Source organism: Salvelinus fontinalis, chromosome 12, assembly GCF_029448725.1.
Source record: "Salvelinus fontinalis isolate EN_2023a chromosome 12, ASM2944872v1, whole genome shotgun sequence".
In the NCBI taxonomy this organism is placed as follows: domain Eukaryota; kingdom Metazoa; phylum Chordata; class Actinopteri; order Salmoniformes; family Salmonidae; genus Salvelinus; species Salvelinus fontinalis.
In genome coordinates, this window is record NC_074676.1 from 22,831,579 (window position 1) to 22,849,278 (window position 17,700).

The 17,700-nt window shown below is 43.5% G+C and overlaps 1 protein-coding gene across 7 annotated transcripts in view; it reads right to left on the reverse strand.

Moving 5' to 3' along the window:
* Positions 1-17,700, reverse strand: part of LOC129867001 (protein piccolo-like) — a 102,113-nt gene that overhangs the window by 74,807 nt on the left and 9,606 nt on the right. For all 7 annotated transcript variants that reach the window (XM_055940086.1, XM_055940084.1, XM_055940083.1 and 4 more), the window contains exon 4: positions 5,601-7,247. In XM_055940086.1, coding sequence (XP_055796061.1) covers positions 5,601-7,247 — 1,647 coding nt within the window. The remainder of the gene's footprint in view (positions 1-5,600; positions 7,248-17,700) is intronic.

Genomic DNA, 17,700 nt, shown 5'->3' on the forward strand with positions numbered 1-17,700 from the left:
TTCATCCCCCCCAAAGTCAATACTTTCTGGAGCCACCATTTGCAGCAATTACAGCAGTAAGTCTCTTGGGGTATGTCTCTATAAGCTTGGCACATCTAGCCACTGGGATTTTTGCCCATTCTTCAAGGCAAAACTGCTCCAGCTCCTTCAAGTTGGATGGGTTCCGCTGGTGTCCAGCAATCTTTAAGTCATACCACAGATTCTCAATTGGATTGAGGTCTGGGCTTTGACTAGGCCATTCCAAGACATTAAATGTTTCCCCTTAAACCACTCAAGTGTTGCTTTAGCATTACGCTTAGGGTCATTGTCCTGCTGGAAGGTGAACCTCCGTCCCAGTCTCAAATCTCTGGAAGACTGAAAAAGGTTTCCCTGAACAATTTCCCTGTATTTAGCGCCATACATCATTCCTTCAATTCGGACCAGTTTCCCAGCCCCTGCCGATGAAAAACATCCCCACAGCATGATGCTGACACCACCATGCTTCACTGTGGGGATGGTGTTCTCGGGTAGATGCGAGATGTTGGACTTGCACCAGACATAGCGTTATACTTGATGGCCAAAAAGCTACATTTTAGTCTCATCTGACCAGAGTACCTTCTTCCATATGTTTGGGGAGTCTCCCATATGCCTTTTGGCAAACACCAAACATGTTTGCTTATTTTTTTCTTTAAGTAATGGATTTTTTTCTGGCCACTCTTCTGTAAAGCCCAGCTCTGTGGAGTGTATGGCTTAAAGTGGTCCTATGGAGAGATACTCCAATCTCTGCTGTGGAGCTTTGCAGCTCCTTCATGGTTATCTTTGGTTTCTTTGTTGCCTCTCTGATTAATGCCCTCCTTGCCTGGTCTGTGAGTTTTGGTGGGTGGCCCTCTCTTGGCAGGTTTGTTGTGGTGCCATATTATTTCCATTTTTAATAATGGATTTAACGGTGCTCTGTGGGATGTTCAAAGTTTATTTTTATTTTTTATAACTCAACCCTGATCTGTACTTCTCCACAACTTTGCCCCTGACCTGTGTGGAGAGCTCCTTGGTCTTCATGGTGCCGCTTGCTTGGTGGTGCCCGTTGCTTAGTGGTGTTGCAGACTCCGTTGCTTTACAGAACAGGTGTATATAAACTGAGATCATGTGACAGATCATGTGACACTTAGATTGCACACAGGTGGACTTTATTTAACTAATTATGTGACTTCTGAAGGTAATTGGTTGCACCAGATCTTATTTAGGTGCTTCATAGCAAAGGGGTGAATACACAAGCACTCACCACTTTTCCATTTTTTATTTTATTTTACTTCACCAATTTGGACTATTTTGTGTATGTCCATTACATGAAATCCAAATAAAAATCCATTTACAGGTTGTAATGCAACAAAATAGGACAAACGCCAAGGGGGATGAATACTTTTGCAAGGCACTATATATACTTGTGGTGGTGGAAACATGCTTTGCAGCTGTATTGATCCTCTGGGCAGAATAAACTTGGTTAAGGTTTCATAGTGTCCGTAGAATTTTTTACTCTGAGAATTAGAACCTAACACTGTATACTAGTGATGGGGGAATAAACCGTTATGTACAGTTACATATCACAACATTATTTTTTAACAATAATATATGGATATTTGATTCCAAGAATTGATTTGTAAAAAAATATATAAACATTGCCTTCGGAAAGTGTTCAGACCTCTTGACTTTTCCCACATTTTGTTACGTTACAGTCTAATTCTAAAATGGATAAAATAAAATCCTCATTAATCTTCAAACAATACCCGAGAATGTCAAAGCGAAAACAGGTTTTTAGAAATGTTTGCAAATTTATAAAAAACAAAAAACAGAAATACCTTACTTAGATACAGTTGAAGTCGGGAATTTATATATACCTTAGCCAAATACATTTATACTCAGTTTTTCACAATTCCTGACATTTAATCCTAGTAAAAATTCCGTCTTAGGTCAGTTAGGATCACCACTTTATTTTAAGAATGTGAAATGTCAGAATAATAGTAGAGAGAATGATTTATTTCAGCTTTTATTTCTTTCATCACATTCCCAGGGGGACAGAAGTTTACATACACTCAATTAGTATTTGGTAGCATTGCATTTAAATTGTTTAACTTGGGTCAAACATTTCGGGTAACCTTCCACAAGCTTCCCACAATAAGTTGGGTGAATTTTGGCGCATTCCTCCTGACAGAGCTGGTGTAACTGAGTCAGGTATGTAGGCCTCCTTGCTAGCACACGCTTTTTCAGTGCTGCCAACAAATTTTCTATAGGATTGAGGTCAGGGCTTTGTGACGGACACTCCAATACCTTGACATTGTTGTCCTTAAGCCATTTTGCCAATTTGGAAGTATGTATTTGCGACTAGAGACTCTGGAGACTCTTACCTCCCTCATTAGCTTTAAGCACCAGCTGTCAGAGCAGTTCACAGATCACTGCACCTGTACATAGCTAATCTGTAAATAGCCCATCCTATCTACCTCATCCCCATACTGTATTTATTTATTTACCTTGCACCTTTGCACCCAGTATCTCTACTTGCACATTCATCTTCTGCACATTCTACTATTCCAGTGTTTAATTGCTATATTGTAATTACTTCGCCACCATGGCCTATGTATTATCTTACCTCTCTTATCCTATCTCATTTGCACATGCTGCATATAGATTTTTCTACTTATTCCATGTGTAACTCTGTGTTGTTGTATGTGTCAAACTGCTTTGCTTTATCTTGGCCAGGTCACAGTTGCAAATGAGAACTTGTTCTCAACTAGCCTAACTGGTTAAATAAAGGTTGAAAAAATAAAAATAAAATTGCAACCAAGTTTTAACTTCCTGACTGATGTCTTGAGATGTTGCTTCAATATATCCACATGATTTTCCTTCCTGCCTCATGATGGCATCTATTTTGTGAAGTGCACCAGTCCCTCCTGCAGCAAAGCACCCCCACAACATGATGCTGCTACCCCCATGCTTCAAGGTTGGGTTGGTGTTCTTTGGCTTGCAAGCCTCCCCTTTTTCCACCAAACATGACAATTGTCATTATGGCCAAACAGTTATATTTTTGTTTCATCAGACCAGAGGACATTTATCCAAAAAGTAAGATCTTTGTCCCCATGTGCAGTTGAAAACCGTAGTCTGGCTTTTTTATGGCGGTTTTGGAGCAGTGGCTTCTTCCTTGCTGAGCGGCCTTTCAGGTTATGTCAATATAGGACTTGTTTTAATGTGGATATAGATACTTTTGTACCTGTGTCCTCCAGCGACTTCACAGGGTCTTTTGCTGTTGTTCTGGGATTGATTTGCACTTTTCGCACCAAAGTATGTTCATCTCTAGGAGACAGAACACGTCTCCTTCCTGAGTAATATGACGGCTGCGTGGTCCCATGGTGTTTATACTTGCGTACTATTGTTTGTACAGATGAACGTGATGAACGTGGGCCCTTCAGGCATTTGGAAATTGCTCCTAAGAATGAACCAGACTTGTGGAGGTAAAAAAAATAAATTCTGAGGTCTTGGCTGATTTCTTTTGATTTTCCCATGATGTCAAGCAAAGAGGCACTGAGTTTGAAGGTAGGACTTGAAATACATCCACAGGTAAACCTCCAATTGACTCAAATTATGTCAATTAGCCTATCAGAAGCTTCTAAAGCCATGACATAATTTTCTGGAATGTTCCAAGCTTTTTAAAGGCACAGTCAACTTAGTGTATGTAAACTTCTGACCCACTGAAATTGTGATACAGTGAATTATAAGTGAAATAATCTGTCTGTAAACAGTTGTTGGAAAAATGACTTGTGTCATGCACAAAGTAGATGTCCTAACCGTCTTGCCAAAACTATAGTTTGTTAACAACAAATTTGTGGAGTGGTTGAAAAACGAGTTGTAATGACTCCAAACTAATTGTATGTAAACTTCTGACTTCAATTGTAAGTATTCAGCCCCTTTGCTATGAGACTCGAAATTGAGCTCAGGTGCATCCTGTTTCCATTGATCATCCGTAAGATGTTTCTACAACTTGATTGGAGTCCACCTGTGATAAATTCAATTGATTGGACATGATTTGAAAAGGCACAAACCTGTATATATAAGATCCCACAGTTGACAGTGCATGTCAGAGCAAAAAACCAAGCCATCAGGTCGAAGGAATTGCCTGTAGAGCTCAGAGACAGGATCGTGCCGAGGAATAGATCTGGGTAAGGGCACCAAAACAATTCTGCAGCATTTAAGATACACAAGAACACAGTGGCCTCCATCATTCTTAAATTTAAGATGTTTGGTAACACCAAGACTCTTCCTAGAGCTGGCCGCCCGACCAAACTGAGTAATCAGGATACAAGGGCATTGGTCAGGGAGGTGACCAAGAACCTGATGGTCACTCTGACAGAGCTCTAGAGTTCCTCTGTGGAGATGGGAGAACCTTCCAGAAGGACAACCACCTCTGACAGCCCGCTTGGAGTTTGCCAAAAGGCACCTAAAGACTCTCAGACTATGAGAAACAAGATTCTCTGGTGTGATGAAACCAAGATTGAACTCTTTAGCCTGATTGAAAAGCGTCACGTCTGGAGGAAACCTGGCACCATCCCTACAGTGAAGATGTTTTTCAGTGGCAGGAACTGGGAGACCAGTCAGGATCGAGACAAAGATGAACAGAGCAAAGTACAGAGAGAGATCCATGATGAAAACCTGCTCCAGAGCACTCAGGACCTCAGACTGCGGCGAAGGTTCATCTTCCAACAGGACAACGACCCTAAGCACACAGCCAAGAAAATGTAGGTGTGGCTTCGGGACAAGTCTCTGAATGTCCTTGAGTTGCCCAGCCAGAGCCCGGACTTGAACCTGATCTAACATCTCTTGATAGACCTGAAAATAGCTATGCAACAATGCTCCCCATCCAACCTGACAGAGCTTGAAAGGATCTGCAGAGAAGAATGGGAGAAACTCCCCAAATACAGGTGTGCCAAGCTTGTAGAGTCATAGACAAGAAGACTTGATGCTGTAATTGCTGCCAAAACCTGTTTTTGCCTTGTCATATGATATTGTGTGTAGATTGATGAGGAAAATAAACATTTCAATCAATTGTAAAATAAGGCTGTAACGTAATAAAATGTGGAAAAAGTCAAGGGGTCTAAATACTTTCCGAAGGCACTGTATATTTAAGCAATAAGGCACAAGGGGGTGTGGTATATTGGCCATATACCACAAACCCCTGAGGTCCCGTATTGCTATTATAAATTGGTTACCAATGCAATTAGACCAGTAAAAATAAATGTTTTGTCATACCAGTGGTATACGGTATGATATACCACGGCTGTCAGCCAATCAGCATTCAGGGTTCGAACCACCCAGTTTATAATGCTGAATATTTCCATCTGAATATTCAGTCTGCATACACCATCGTTGCTCTAAGTATCTTGCTTGAATATTATACAGTAGTTAAGTTGAATAGATATGTTACAATTTGTGTAACTAAAGCACTCAATACAAGTACCTTAAATGTCCCTATTATTGAAAATTTCAACTGAATAAAACATTGGCAGGCAAAGGCAATTTGACAGAGTAGCCATAATTGTATTATGTTTAAATTAATTCCCAGAACAGTAATTTCTTACCTCAGTAACGCTTGGCATGGGGTTGAATCCACAGAGGTTGCAGACAGTGTTCTTGCATTCGGTGCAGGTGTTGTAGTTGGGAGGGTCCTTGGATCCCTTGTTGAGTTCCACCTTGCAGAGTGGACAGGTGGACTGGCCTGCTTTGGGAGATGGTTGGGAAGATGCTGCTCCCTTTCGAGGTTCTGATGGGGGTTTGTCCACGTTGGCCTGTACTGATGGGGGGACCTTGGCCTGCTGGGGTTGCTCTGCTTTTTTCTCCTCTGCTCTCTGAGCAGCAGGTGGTTTGGTCTCCTTTGCAGGGGGCATCTTGGGAGAGGCCGGTGCAGACAACTTGGGGGAAGCTGGCGGTGTGGTGTGGGGCTCATCCTGAACAGCTGAGGTGATCAAAGTGGATGCAGAGCTGAAGATGGAGGAGCCAAAGCCAAACATCTTCCCAGACACTGACTCTTCAGGCTTTGAGGGGGTAGACTGAGATTTGGGACCACCAAAGCCAAAGAAGCCTCCTGTCTCCTGCTTGGGGTGTTGCTGTGTGGACGGAATGGCACTACTCTGCCTACGCCCAGGGCTGGGCTGCTGTGGTGGTTTCTGAACTTCTGATGTTCTCCGGTTTTCCTGTGGTGTCTTCTGAGCAGGTCCTGGAGAGGTCCCAACTTTAGGATGCTGTTGCTGAGGCTTCACAGGTTCTGCTTTCGGTGTACTTGCTGGGGTCTGCTGAGGCTGGACTTGTGGAGTCTTCTGCTGTAGGGGCTGCTGCTGTGGTTGTGCAGCACTCCCCTGTTTAGCCCCTGATGGGTCTCCTGGTTTTAGAGGACTTGCAGGTTTCTGGTCCTGCTTTGCAGTCATTGTGGGGGAATTTGGCTTTCTCTGGGGGGAGGCTGGCATTGGGGTGTCTTTCTTAGGGGCTATGGCTGGTGCTTGAGCCTCTTTTTTGGGTGACACTGGTGTTGGTGCACCTTTTTGGGCACCAGTTGGTGTGGGAGTCTCCTGCTTTTGAAGCGCAAAGGGTGCAGACACCATGGGGGAAGCTGGCGGTGTGGTGTGGGGCTCATCCTGAACAGCTGAGGTGATCAAAGTGGATGCAGAGCTGAAGATGGAGGATCCAAAGCCAAACATCTTCCCAGACACTGACTCTTCAGGCTTTGAGGTAAACTGAGATTTAGGACCACCAAAGCCACCAAAGAAGCCCCCTGACTCCTGCTTGGGGGGCTTGGCCTGTAGTGTTGGCTCAGCTTTGGCAGGAGATGTCCCACCTTTTGGAGGCTCTTGCTGAGGCTTCCCAGGCACCTGCTGTGACAGGGTGGCATTACTCCGCTCATGCCCAGGTTGGTCTGGCTGGTCTGATGGTTTCTGAGGCCCTGATGTTCTTCGGTTCTCCTGTGGTGCCTTCTGAACAGGTGCTGGGCTGGCTGGTTTCTGAAGTTCTGCTGCTCTAGCAGCATCTGCCTTGAGTGGCTCTGTTGCTGATGTAGCAGGTTTTCTCTGGGGGGAGCCTGGTGTTGGAATGTCTTTCTTTTGGGTAGCGATGGGTGTGACAGTGGCCTTCTGAGGTGCAGAACCTTTGTTTGGAGAAGGTTGGGGTTTCTTCATGGGAGGTCCTGTGGGTTCCATTCTCTGCATCTGGCAGTTCAGACACAGCCACTCTTTCACCTGAAAGAAATTGACAGAGTAAAGATGGTGAAATCACATTATCCAACATGGTTAAATATTATTTAGTACCATGATTTCAATCAGAAAAACTAAATATGCCTTTGTCAACCGATACTTGCAAATGTGATAATGGGTACTCGTGAACTTCAACTTCCACATAATCAGTAAACAAAGCAATATTCACAATGTTCTGTGCCTGTCATCATGAGATAGTTTTAGGTCTTTGTAGAGAAGCCCAAGCTTATTTACAATTCAAGTTGCCGCTAGACATCAGTAACTAAATATTTCTACTATGTTGTGTCAAGTCTAAGACGGTTTCAATGTCAGTGTCCTCAAGGAAATGTATGTATGAATTTAACTGTCCAAGAGGACAGTGTTCACCCATTGTGTAAAAAAAAATGGTTCATAATTATTCCATGTTCGCTAATTACACCTTTTTGGGTTATTAAGCAATTATTGCTTGATATTATTATACACTAGCCATTAGCCAATAGTAAAAGGCTATACCTTTGTGCTATTATGAGACACTCACACTCCCACTCCCTCCTAAGTGAGGGACTCTCACTTAGGAGGGCGCTTAACACCAGTCTTAAAATAAATTATGTTTCCTACAACTCCCTGCCTGCACTCACAATTTGAATGTCCTCTACTGTAAATGGGCAGGGGACCATCAGGTCTCCAAACATACATGAACTCTGTGTTTTAATCTGTTTATCTGCTCTCTGATAGCGATACAGTCCTCCTGAGGGAAGCACATAATGCAGGATATCAGACAAAAGGCCATTAGTAAAGCTTGTGGAACAGTTTACCATACCTCCCACTGCCTCTTGCAATGATACGAGGCTTCTGTGATGGTAAGGGAGTCACTGGTCTGCATAATGCAATGATAACACTAATGGATCTCATCAGCTCTGAGAAATGTGCTGTTAACCAAGTCACAGGTGAAACTATTCCCAGCTTCCCCTTATGTGCTGCAAAGACTGTCAGATGGACACCTACATTATCTTAATCACTATAAAAGAAGTGGGTCTATATAATCAACCTGCTCTACTCATGAACAAAGCAAGCTCTCCATTCTGTGGACTCCTAGTTTAGGCCATCATGATGCACAGCAAATTATCCAGTGTAAAAAATAAAAAAAAATAAACATGGAGAGTGTTAAATCAACACCTAAGTGTTGAGTCTGTGGACCTAAATAGACACTGGAACAGTGTTAAATTAACACACTTACTGCTTAGTGTAAAGTCTTATTCAAATTGTTCCCTGAGTGCCTTGCCTTTCGAGTAAACGATAGAGTTACCACCCATAATGATATGTGTTAGTGACAGAGACATGGTTGTTGCATTTATTTGTAGGTTCTCTGGACTTCACCAAGTGAGATCAAAAGCAAATATGTTATCATTCAAAATGTAATAATCTTTAACACCATACCATATGTATTTCATAAGGCCTTATTTTGAGGGTCTAGTTTAACTCAAATACATAGGCCTGAAACTGGTGCACATCACTTTGAACCAAAACCACGCTAATCATTATCATATTTCCCAGCATGCTCTATTACAGGTAGATTTTTATATATGTTTATGTTTCATGGCATGGCAGCCACAACCCTGCAACAGGAGCCACACCAAGGCCTCCTGTGCACACCCAGAATGGAGCATTGGCAGGCACTCCCATCCCCTGCAGCAGCTCCACTCCTTTGGCAGGAGTTTCATCAGGGTGGACTGAGCTCTGCCAACACTGCTTTCCCAGTTCCCCCCCAGTCCCTTCATCCAGCGACTTGAGGGAGGTCTGTCAAATGCTCAGTCTGCTCTGCTCTCACGTGGTTGGCCAAGGACCTTGGCAAAGTCTCAGCTCACTCAACAAATAGCTGAAAATGCCTGTTAGCTCTTATGCGAATGAGCTGAATACCTCCTATTACTTTAAATCTCATAGAGGGCTTGGGCTAATGCACCTAAATGTGCCAAGTATGATTTAAAAAATGGACACAGTTGATATTTGGGTACAGGACTCGTGTCCTGACATTCTGGTTCTTTCTGAAACTTGGTAAATTGTTATTTATCTGATAAATACATTGAAGTAAATGATTATAATGTATTTAGATGTGACAGATTACAGAAAGGGGAGGAGTGGCCATATATGTAAAATCTAATATCATCGCGTCCCAATCTTGAAATATTTATGTTCCTAAGAAATTTGAGCTCCTGGTTGTCGATATGTCCATAAACCATAATACACATGTATTTGTTGCTGGGATTTACCGCCCCCCTGCTGCCATGGCGGATGCTGTTGTTGCTATAGCCGAGTGTTTAGCCCCTTTTTCGTCCTCGGAGTTGGTCATTTAGAGTAACTATCGAGGCTAGCTAGCCAGCTATTCTCGTCCGCCGCGCCACCGTTCTCCTACCTAGTCAACACTGCTAGCTAGCCAGCTAGCCAACTTCTACCGAATAGCAGCACTGTAGAAACTATTACATTACAACGGAACGACTTGATTAGTGTAGTGTTAGCTAGCTACATAGTTGTCTTTGCTGTCTTTGTATCTAAGATAATTGTGTAGTTTAGAGTAATTATCGAGGTTACCTAGCCAGCTATCGAGGTTACCTAGCCAGCTACACTTTCAAACAAAGTCAACAACGCAGCCACTGCTAGCTAGCCTACTTCACCAGTCAGCAGTACTGTATCATTTTAATCATTTTAGTCAATAAGATTTTTGCAACGTAAGCTTATCTTTCTGAACATTCGAGACGTGTAGTCCACTTGTCATTCCAATCTCCTTTGCATTAGCGTAGCCTCTTCTGTAGCCTGTCAACTATGTGTCTGTCTATCCCTGTCTCACCTCTCTGCACAGACCATACAAACGCTTCACACCGCGCGGCCACCCTAACCTGGTGGTCCCAGCGCGCACGACCCACGTGGAGTTCCAGGTCTCCGGCAGCCTCTGGAACTGCCGATCTGCGGCCAACAAGGCAGAGTTCATCTCAGCCTATGCTTCCCTCCAGTCCCTCGACTTCTTGGCACTGACGGAAACATGGATCACCACAGATAACACTGCTACTCCTACTGCTCTCTCCTCGTCTGCCCACGTGTTCTCGCACACCCCGAGAGCTTCTGGTCAGCGGGGTGGTGGCACCGGGATCCTCATCCCTCATCCAACACTTCCCACACTGCCCCTACTCGGATGGTATCGCGCCGTCCCAACCTTCGCTCTCTCTCCCCCGCTACTCTCTCCTCTTCCATCCTATCATCTCTTCCCTCTGCTCAAACCTTCTCCAACCTATCTCCTGATTCTGCCTCCTCAACCCTCCTCTCCTCCCTTTCTGCATCCTTTGACTCTCTATGTCCCCTATCCTCCAGGCCGGCTCGGTCCTCCCCTCCTGCTCCGTGGCTCGAAGACTCATTGCGAGCTCACAGAACAGGGCTCCGGGCAGCCGAGCGGAAATGGAGGAAAACTCCTCTCCCTGCGGACCTGGCATCCTTTCACTCCCTCCTCTCTACATTTTCCTCTTCTGTCTCTGCTGCTAAAGCCACTTTCTACCACTCTAAATTCCAAGCATCTGCCTCTAACCCTAGGAAGCTCTTTGCCACCCTCTCCTCCCTCCTGAATCCGCCCCCCCCCTCCTCCCTCTCTGCAGATGACTTCGTCAACCATTTTGAAAAGAAGGTCGACGACATCCGATCCTCGTTTGCTAAGTCAAACGACACCGCTGGTTCTGCTCACACTGCCCTACCCTGTGCTCTGACCTTTTTCTCCCCTCTCTCTCCAGATGAAATCTCGCGTCTTGTGACGGCCGGCCGCCCAACAACCTGCCGCTTGACCCTATCCCCTCCTCTCTTCTCCAGACCATTTCCGGAGACCTTCTCCCTTACCTCACCTCGCTCATCAACTCATCCTTGACCGCTGGCTACGTCCCTTCCATCTTCAAGAGAGCGAGAGTTGCACCCCTTCTGAAAAAACCTACACTCGATCCCTCCAATGTCAACAACTACAGACCAGTATCCCTTCTTTCTTTTCTCTCCAAAACTCTTGAACGTGCCGTCCTTGGCCAGCTCTCCTGCTATCTCTCTCAGAATGACCTTCTTGATCCAAATCAGCAGGTTTCAAGACTAGTCATTCAACTGAGACTGCTCTTCTCTGTGTCACGGAGGCGCTCCGCACTGCTAAAGCTAACTCTCTCTCCTCTGCTCTCATCCTTCTAGACCTATCGGCTGCCTGTGATACTATGAACCATCAGATCCTCCTCTCCACCCTCTGAGTTGGGCATCTCCGGCGCGGCCCACGCTTGGATTGCGTCCTACCTGACAGGTCGCTCCTACCAGGTGGCGTGGCGAGAATCTGTCTCCTCACCACGTGCTCTCACCACTGGTGTCCCCCAGGGCTCTGTTCTAGGCCCTCTCCTATTCTCGCTATACACCAAGTCACTTGGCTCTGTCATAACCTCACATGGTCTCTCCTATCATTGCTATGCAGACGACACACAATTAATCTTCTCCTTTCCCCCTTCTGATAACCAGGTGGCGAATCGCATCTCTGCATGTCTGGCAGACATATCAGTGTGGATGACGGATCACCACCTCAAGCTGAACCTCGGCAAGACGGAGCTGCTCTTCCTCCCGGGGAAGGACTGCCCGTTCCATGATCTCGCCATCACGGTTGACAACTCCATTGTGTCCTCCTCCCAGAGCGCTAAGAACCTTGGCGTGATCCTGGACCCTGTCATTCTCAACTAACATCAAGGCGGTGGCCCGTTCCTGTAGGTTCATGCTCTACAACATCCGCAGAGTACGACCCTGCCTCACACAGGAAGCGGCGCAGGTCCTAATCCAGGCACTTGTCATCTCCCGTCTGGATTACTGCAACTCGCTGTTGGCTGGGCTCCCTGCCTGTGCCATTAAACCCCTACAACTCATCCAGAATGCCGCAGCCCGTCTGGTGTTCAACCTTCCCAAGTTCTCTCACGTCACCCCGCTCCTCCGCTCTCTCCACTGGCTTCCAGTTGAAGCTCGCATCCGCTACAAGACCATGGTGCTTGCCTACGGAGCTGTGAGGGGAACGGCACCTCAGTACCTTCAGGCTCTGATCAGGCCCTACACCCAAACAAGGGCACTGCGTTCATCCACCTCTGGCCTGCTCGCCTCCCTACCTCTGAGGAAGTACAGTTCCCGCTCAGCCCAGTCAAAACTGTTCGCTGCTCTGGCACCCCAATGGTGGAACAAACTCCCTCACGACGCCAGTACAGCGGAGTCAATCACCACCTTCCGGAGACACCTGAAACCCCACCTCTTTAAGGAATACCTAGGATAGGATAAAGTAATCCTTGTGACCCCCCCCCCTTAAAAGATTTAGATGCACTATTGTAAAGTGGCTGTTCCACTGGATGTCATAAGGTGAATGCACCAATTTGTAAGTCGCTCTGGATAAGAGCGTCTGCTAAATGACTTAAATGTAAATGTAAATGGTCATTGTAGGGGATTTGAATCTGGATAGGCTATCCCCGGCATCAAATCAATTCCAGAGTATATGCAATGATTTGAATCTGACTCAAGTGATTTCAAAACCCACACGGCCTAAATGTGAAAAATCCTGGTAACTCCTCATTGATTGATTTAATTCTTACTAATAACCCGCATAAATATTTGTCTAGTGCAGTATTTGCATATCATCTCAGTGATCATTGTCCCATAGTATGTATTAGAGATACGAAACAGCAAAATACTAATCCTCATTTAATTAAGATAACATTTTTTTAAATGTTTTCTCAAGAGTTTTAACATGACATGTTTAACTCAGATTTAGCCACTATCTCCTGTATTCCTGACCCTGAGTTGGCTCTCGAACATTTCTCTTCCATATTTATTCCCCTGGCAGATAAACGCGCCCCTTTTAAACAATTCACAGTCAAAGATAGATCCAGCACTTCAGATGAGCTCATTCGGATGAGAAATCAGGCCTGGGCCAAAGCAAGGAAATCTTAGCACTCTGTAGTGTACTGGCAATCTTTCAGTGAATTGAGAAACAAATGTACTATCTCGAAAAATAGAAAGCTACACCAAGCTATTTTTTAAGCTCTATAGCTGACTCTGCTGGTGATCCTTCAACATTTTGCAAAACAGTAAATTAACTGAAGAGTACAAATTCCTCTTCTTCCCTGCCTAAGCAAGTTCTTTCTGACTCGGGTATCATAACTGAGAAGAAAGGAATAAGTGATGCATCTAATCCTCATTTTATCTCGGCAGGCTTTTTATTTGAGAGAAACTGTGGTTTTATTGACCCTGGTCAGTCAATTGACTGCTCTTTCCCAGCCAGCCTCCAGCTGACTCGATGGTTAACCTGTCAACTTCTAGTGAATATTTGTTTCATTTGAACAATTTACTATCTGTGGTGTGCTACAGTGCCTTGCAAATGTATTCATCCCCCTTGGCTTTTTCCTATTTTGTTGCATTACAACCTGATATTTAAATAGATTTTTATTTGGATTTCATATAATGGACATACACAAAATAGTCCAAATTGGTGAAGTAAAATTTAAAAAATAACTTAATTAAAAAAATAATTAATTAAAACGGAAAAGTGGTGAGTGCATATGTATTCACCCCCTTTGCTATGAAGCCCCTAAATAAGATCTGGTGCAACCAATTACCTTCTGAAGTTACATAATTAGTTAAATAAAGTCCACCTGTGTGCAATCTAAGTGTCACATGGTCTCAGTATATATACACCTGTTCTGAAAGGGCCCAGAGTCTGCAACACTACTAAGCAAGGGGCACCACCAAGCAAGCAACACCATGAAGACCAAGGAGCTCTCCAAACAGGTCAGGGACAAAGTTGTGGAGAAGTACAGATCAGGGTTGGGTTATAAAAAATATACGAAACTTTGAACATCCCACAGAGCACCATTAAATCCATTATAAAAAATGGAAAGAATATGGCACCACAAAAAACTTGCCAAGAGAGGGCCACCCACCAAAACTCACAGACCAGGCAAGGAGGGAATTAATCAGAGAGGCAAAAAAGAAACCAAAGATAACCCTGAAGGAGCTGCAAAGCTCCACAGCGGAGATTGGAGTATCTCTCCATAGGACCACTTTAAGCCATACACTCCACAGAGCTGGGCTTTACGGAAGAGTGGCCAGACAAAAAGCCATTGCTTAACCTGTTTGGGCTGCAAGCTGAATATTGAAAAAACTGGAAAATGTGTGCACATTTTCAAACGGCCTCCTAAGAAACTTTTTATTTTCCAATATGCATATATTTACTACTGTTGGATAGATAACAGTCTATAGTTTCTAAAAAGGTTTGAATTGTTTCTCTAAGTCGAACAGAAATATTTTTACAGCCATTTTCCCAGCCGAATTGAGATTTCCAAAATGCGATGTGTCTCTTTAAGACCTTCTCTATAAAAGGCCCTTTGACTTGGGACCATAGGGACACGTCACACGCCTTCGTCAGGCTGTAATGCGGAAGTGAGAATTGAAAGGAGTCGAATATCTCGTCCATGGACTGAATAACACACCTTCTTGTGAGACCTGCGCAGTTAAAAAAAAAATCCGGGCGCGAAGCATAATTTGGTCTCGGCTTCTGGAACAAGGTAGATAACGGTGAATATGATGTCTGACTACGATATTATTTGATACATGTCACAAAATCATCCTAAAGTATGTTTTTTCAATATACTTTAATTATATTATTGCAATTTATTCTGGACTTTAGATGTGATACGACGGAAGAATTTTTTTAAGAAACGCTGTGTAGCGCCGCAATGCTATTGTGCTTGCTAACCAAAGAGGGAAATAATTCGTTCTGGAACCCAACTAAAGACTCTACTGGACATTGGACCCCGTTACAACATTCTGATGGAATATCAACAAAGATAAGACCCAATTTGGGATGCTTTTTCATATATCTGTTGAGCTGTGCTGTGCTAAGTGGGCTAACTGTGCTAGGCTAGCGCTTGACCAATGCTAGTGCTGACTTATGCTAGCTTATGTTGTTAGCTAATATAACGATATATTGTGTTTTCGCTGTAAAACACTTCAAAAATCGGAAATGTTGGCTTTATTCACACGATATCTGTCTTTCATTAGTTATCCACCATATGTTTTTCTGAAATGTTTTATGAGGTGTAATTAGTAGCCGACGTTGGTGTATGTATTTTCTCTGGCTACTCCCGTCTGGATTCAGACTCTAGCTATGTGTTAGCATTTTTGGGTAGCATCAATGTAAAACTGATTTATAGCTAAAATATGCACTTTTTATGAACAAAACATAGATTTATTGTGTAACATGTTATATGACTGTCATCTGAGGTAGTTTTTTCTGGGCTCTTTAGGTTGGTTTTAGTTTATTTCGGTTGGCTTGTGCATGCTACTTGAATCATAATTCATGCTTCATAATCATATCCATACGTGTCTGTCCACTTTTGTATTTGGTGGTGAGCTAACATAAATATATGTGGTGTTTTCTCTGTAAAACATTTAAAAAAATCGGACATGTTGGCTGGATTGACAAGATGTTTATCTTTCAAATGCTGTATTGGACTTGTTAATGTGTAAAAGTTAAATATTTTTAAAAAATAGATTTTGAATTTCGCGCCCTGCAGCTGTTGTCATTTTCGTCCGATTTCGGGCTTGCAGCCCAAACAGGTTAAAGAAAAAAATAAGCAAACATTGTTGGTGTTTGCCAAAAGGCATGTGGGAGATTCCCCAAACATATGGAAGAAGGTACTAAAATTGAGCTTTTTGGCCATCAAGGAAAACGCTATGTCTGGTACAAACCCAACATCTCTCATCACCCCGAGAACATCATCCCCACAGTGAAGCATGGTGGTGGCAGAATCATGCAGTGGGGATGTTTTTCATCGGCAGGGACTGGGAAACTGGTCCGAATTGAAGGAATGATGGATGGCGCTAAATACAGGGAATTTCATGAGTGGATCCTGTTTCAGTCTTACAGAGATTTGAGACTGGGACAGAGGTTCACCATCCAGCAGGACAATGACCCTAAGCATACGGCTAAAGAAACACTCGAGTGGTTTAAGGGATTAAGGGGAAACATTTAAATGTCTTGGAATGGCCTACTCAAAGCCCAGACCTCAATCCAATTGAGAATCTGTGGTATGACTTAAAGTTTGTTGCACACCAGCAGAACCCATCCAACTTGAAGGAGCTGAAGCAGTTTTGCCTTGAAGAATGGGCATACCCCAAGAGACCTGCAGCTGTAATTGCTGCAAAAGGTGGCTCTACAAAAGTATCGACTTTGGGGGCGGGGGGGGGGGGTGAACAGTTATGCACGCTCAAGTTCAGTTTTTTTGTGTTATTTCTTGTTTTTTTTACAATAAAACATATTTTGCATCTTCAAAGTGGTAGGCATGTTGTGTAAATCAAATGATATAACCCCCCCCCCCCAAAATATTTTAATTCCAGGTTGTAAGGCAACAAAATAAAAAAAATGCCAAGGGTGGTGAATACTGTCGCAAGCCACTGTAGATGCCTTGCTTAAGATTGACAAAAGAAATACACTGGGGCTAATATGCTTGATCCATTTTTGCAGAAGCTCTCTGCCACCCTGATTGCTGAATCATGAACCCATATTATCCTGACAATTATTTCTGGTACTATCCCCAAGGTTTGGAAGCCGGCCCATGTACTCTCCCTTCACAAAGGTGGTGACCCTTATGACCTAAATAATTATCACCTTATTTCTAAACTTTATTGCCTAGCTAAAATATTAGAATCCTTGATTAATTCTCAGCCAATATGTTTCTTGTCTTTGAAATGTATTCTAAATGTACATCAGTCTGTTTTTAGACCAGGTCATAACTGTATCTCTTATGCAGCCCTAGTTATAAATTATGTGGTTAACTGTACGTATAAAAGGCAACATTTTGCTGCCCTCTTCATTGACCTGCCAAAGGCTTTCGATACTGTTGATCACTCACTGCTAATTCAGAGGCTTTCCTCAATTGGCCTTGACCAGGCTGCATGTAACTAGTTAAACAATTACTTGACAGATAGAACTCAATGTGTATCTACTGATGGTCTTAAATCAGATTTCCTGGATTTTCCGAAAGGTGTCCCGCAGGGGTCGATTCTGGGTCCAGTACTTTTTACTGGTTACATTAACATTTCATTATCATTATCATTATCCATATGTAACCTGCACTTGTATGCCAATGACACTGTTGTGTATGCTATTGCCCCCACAGTTGACCAGGCTCTATCTGAACTAGTATGCCTTCATCGTATTATAGAAAAACTTTATTGACGTGAAATTCATTTTGAACGTAGGTAAAACTAAGCATATATTATTCTCTAGAGCGCATAAAAATAACTGATGATTTAAGCATACAGTGCATTCGGAAAGTATTCAGACCCCTTCCCTTTTTTCTTCACATGTTGTTATGTTACAGCCATTTTGTAAAATGTATTAAATTACATTTTTTCCACATCAATCTAA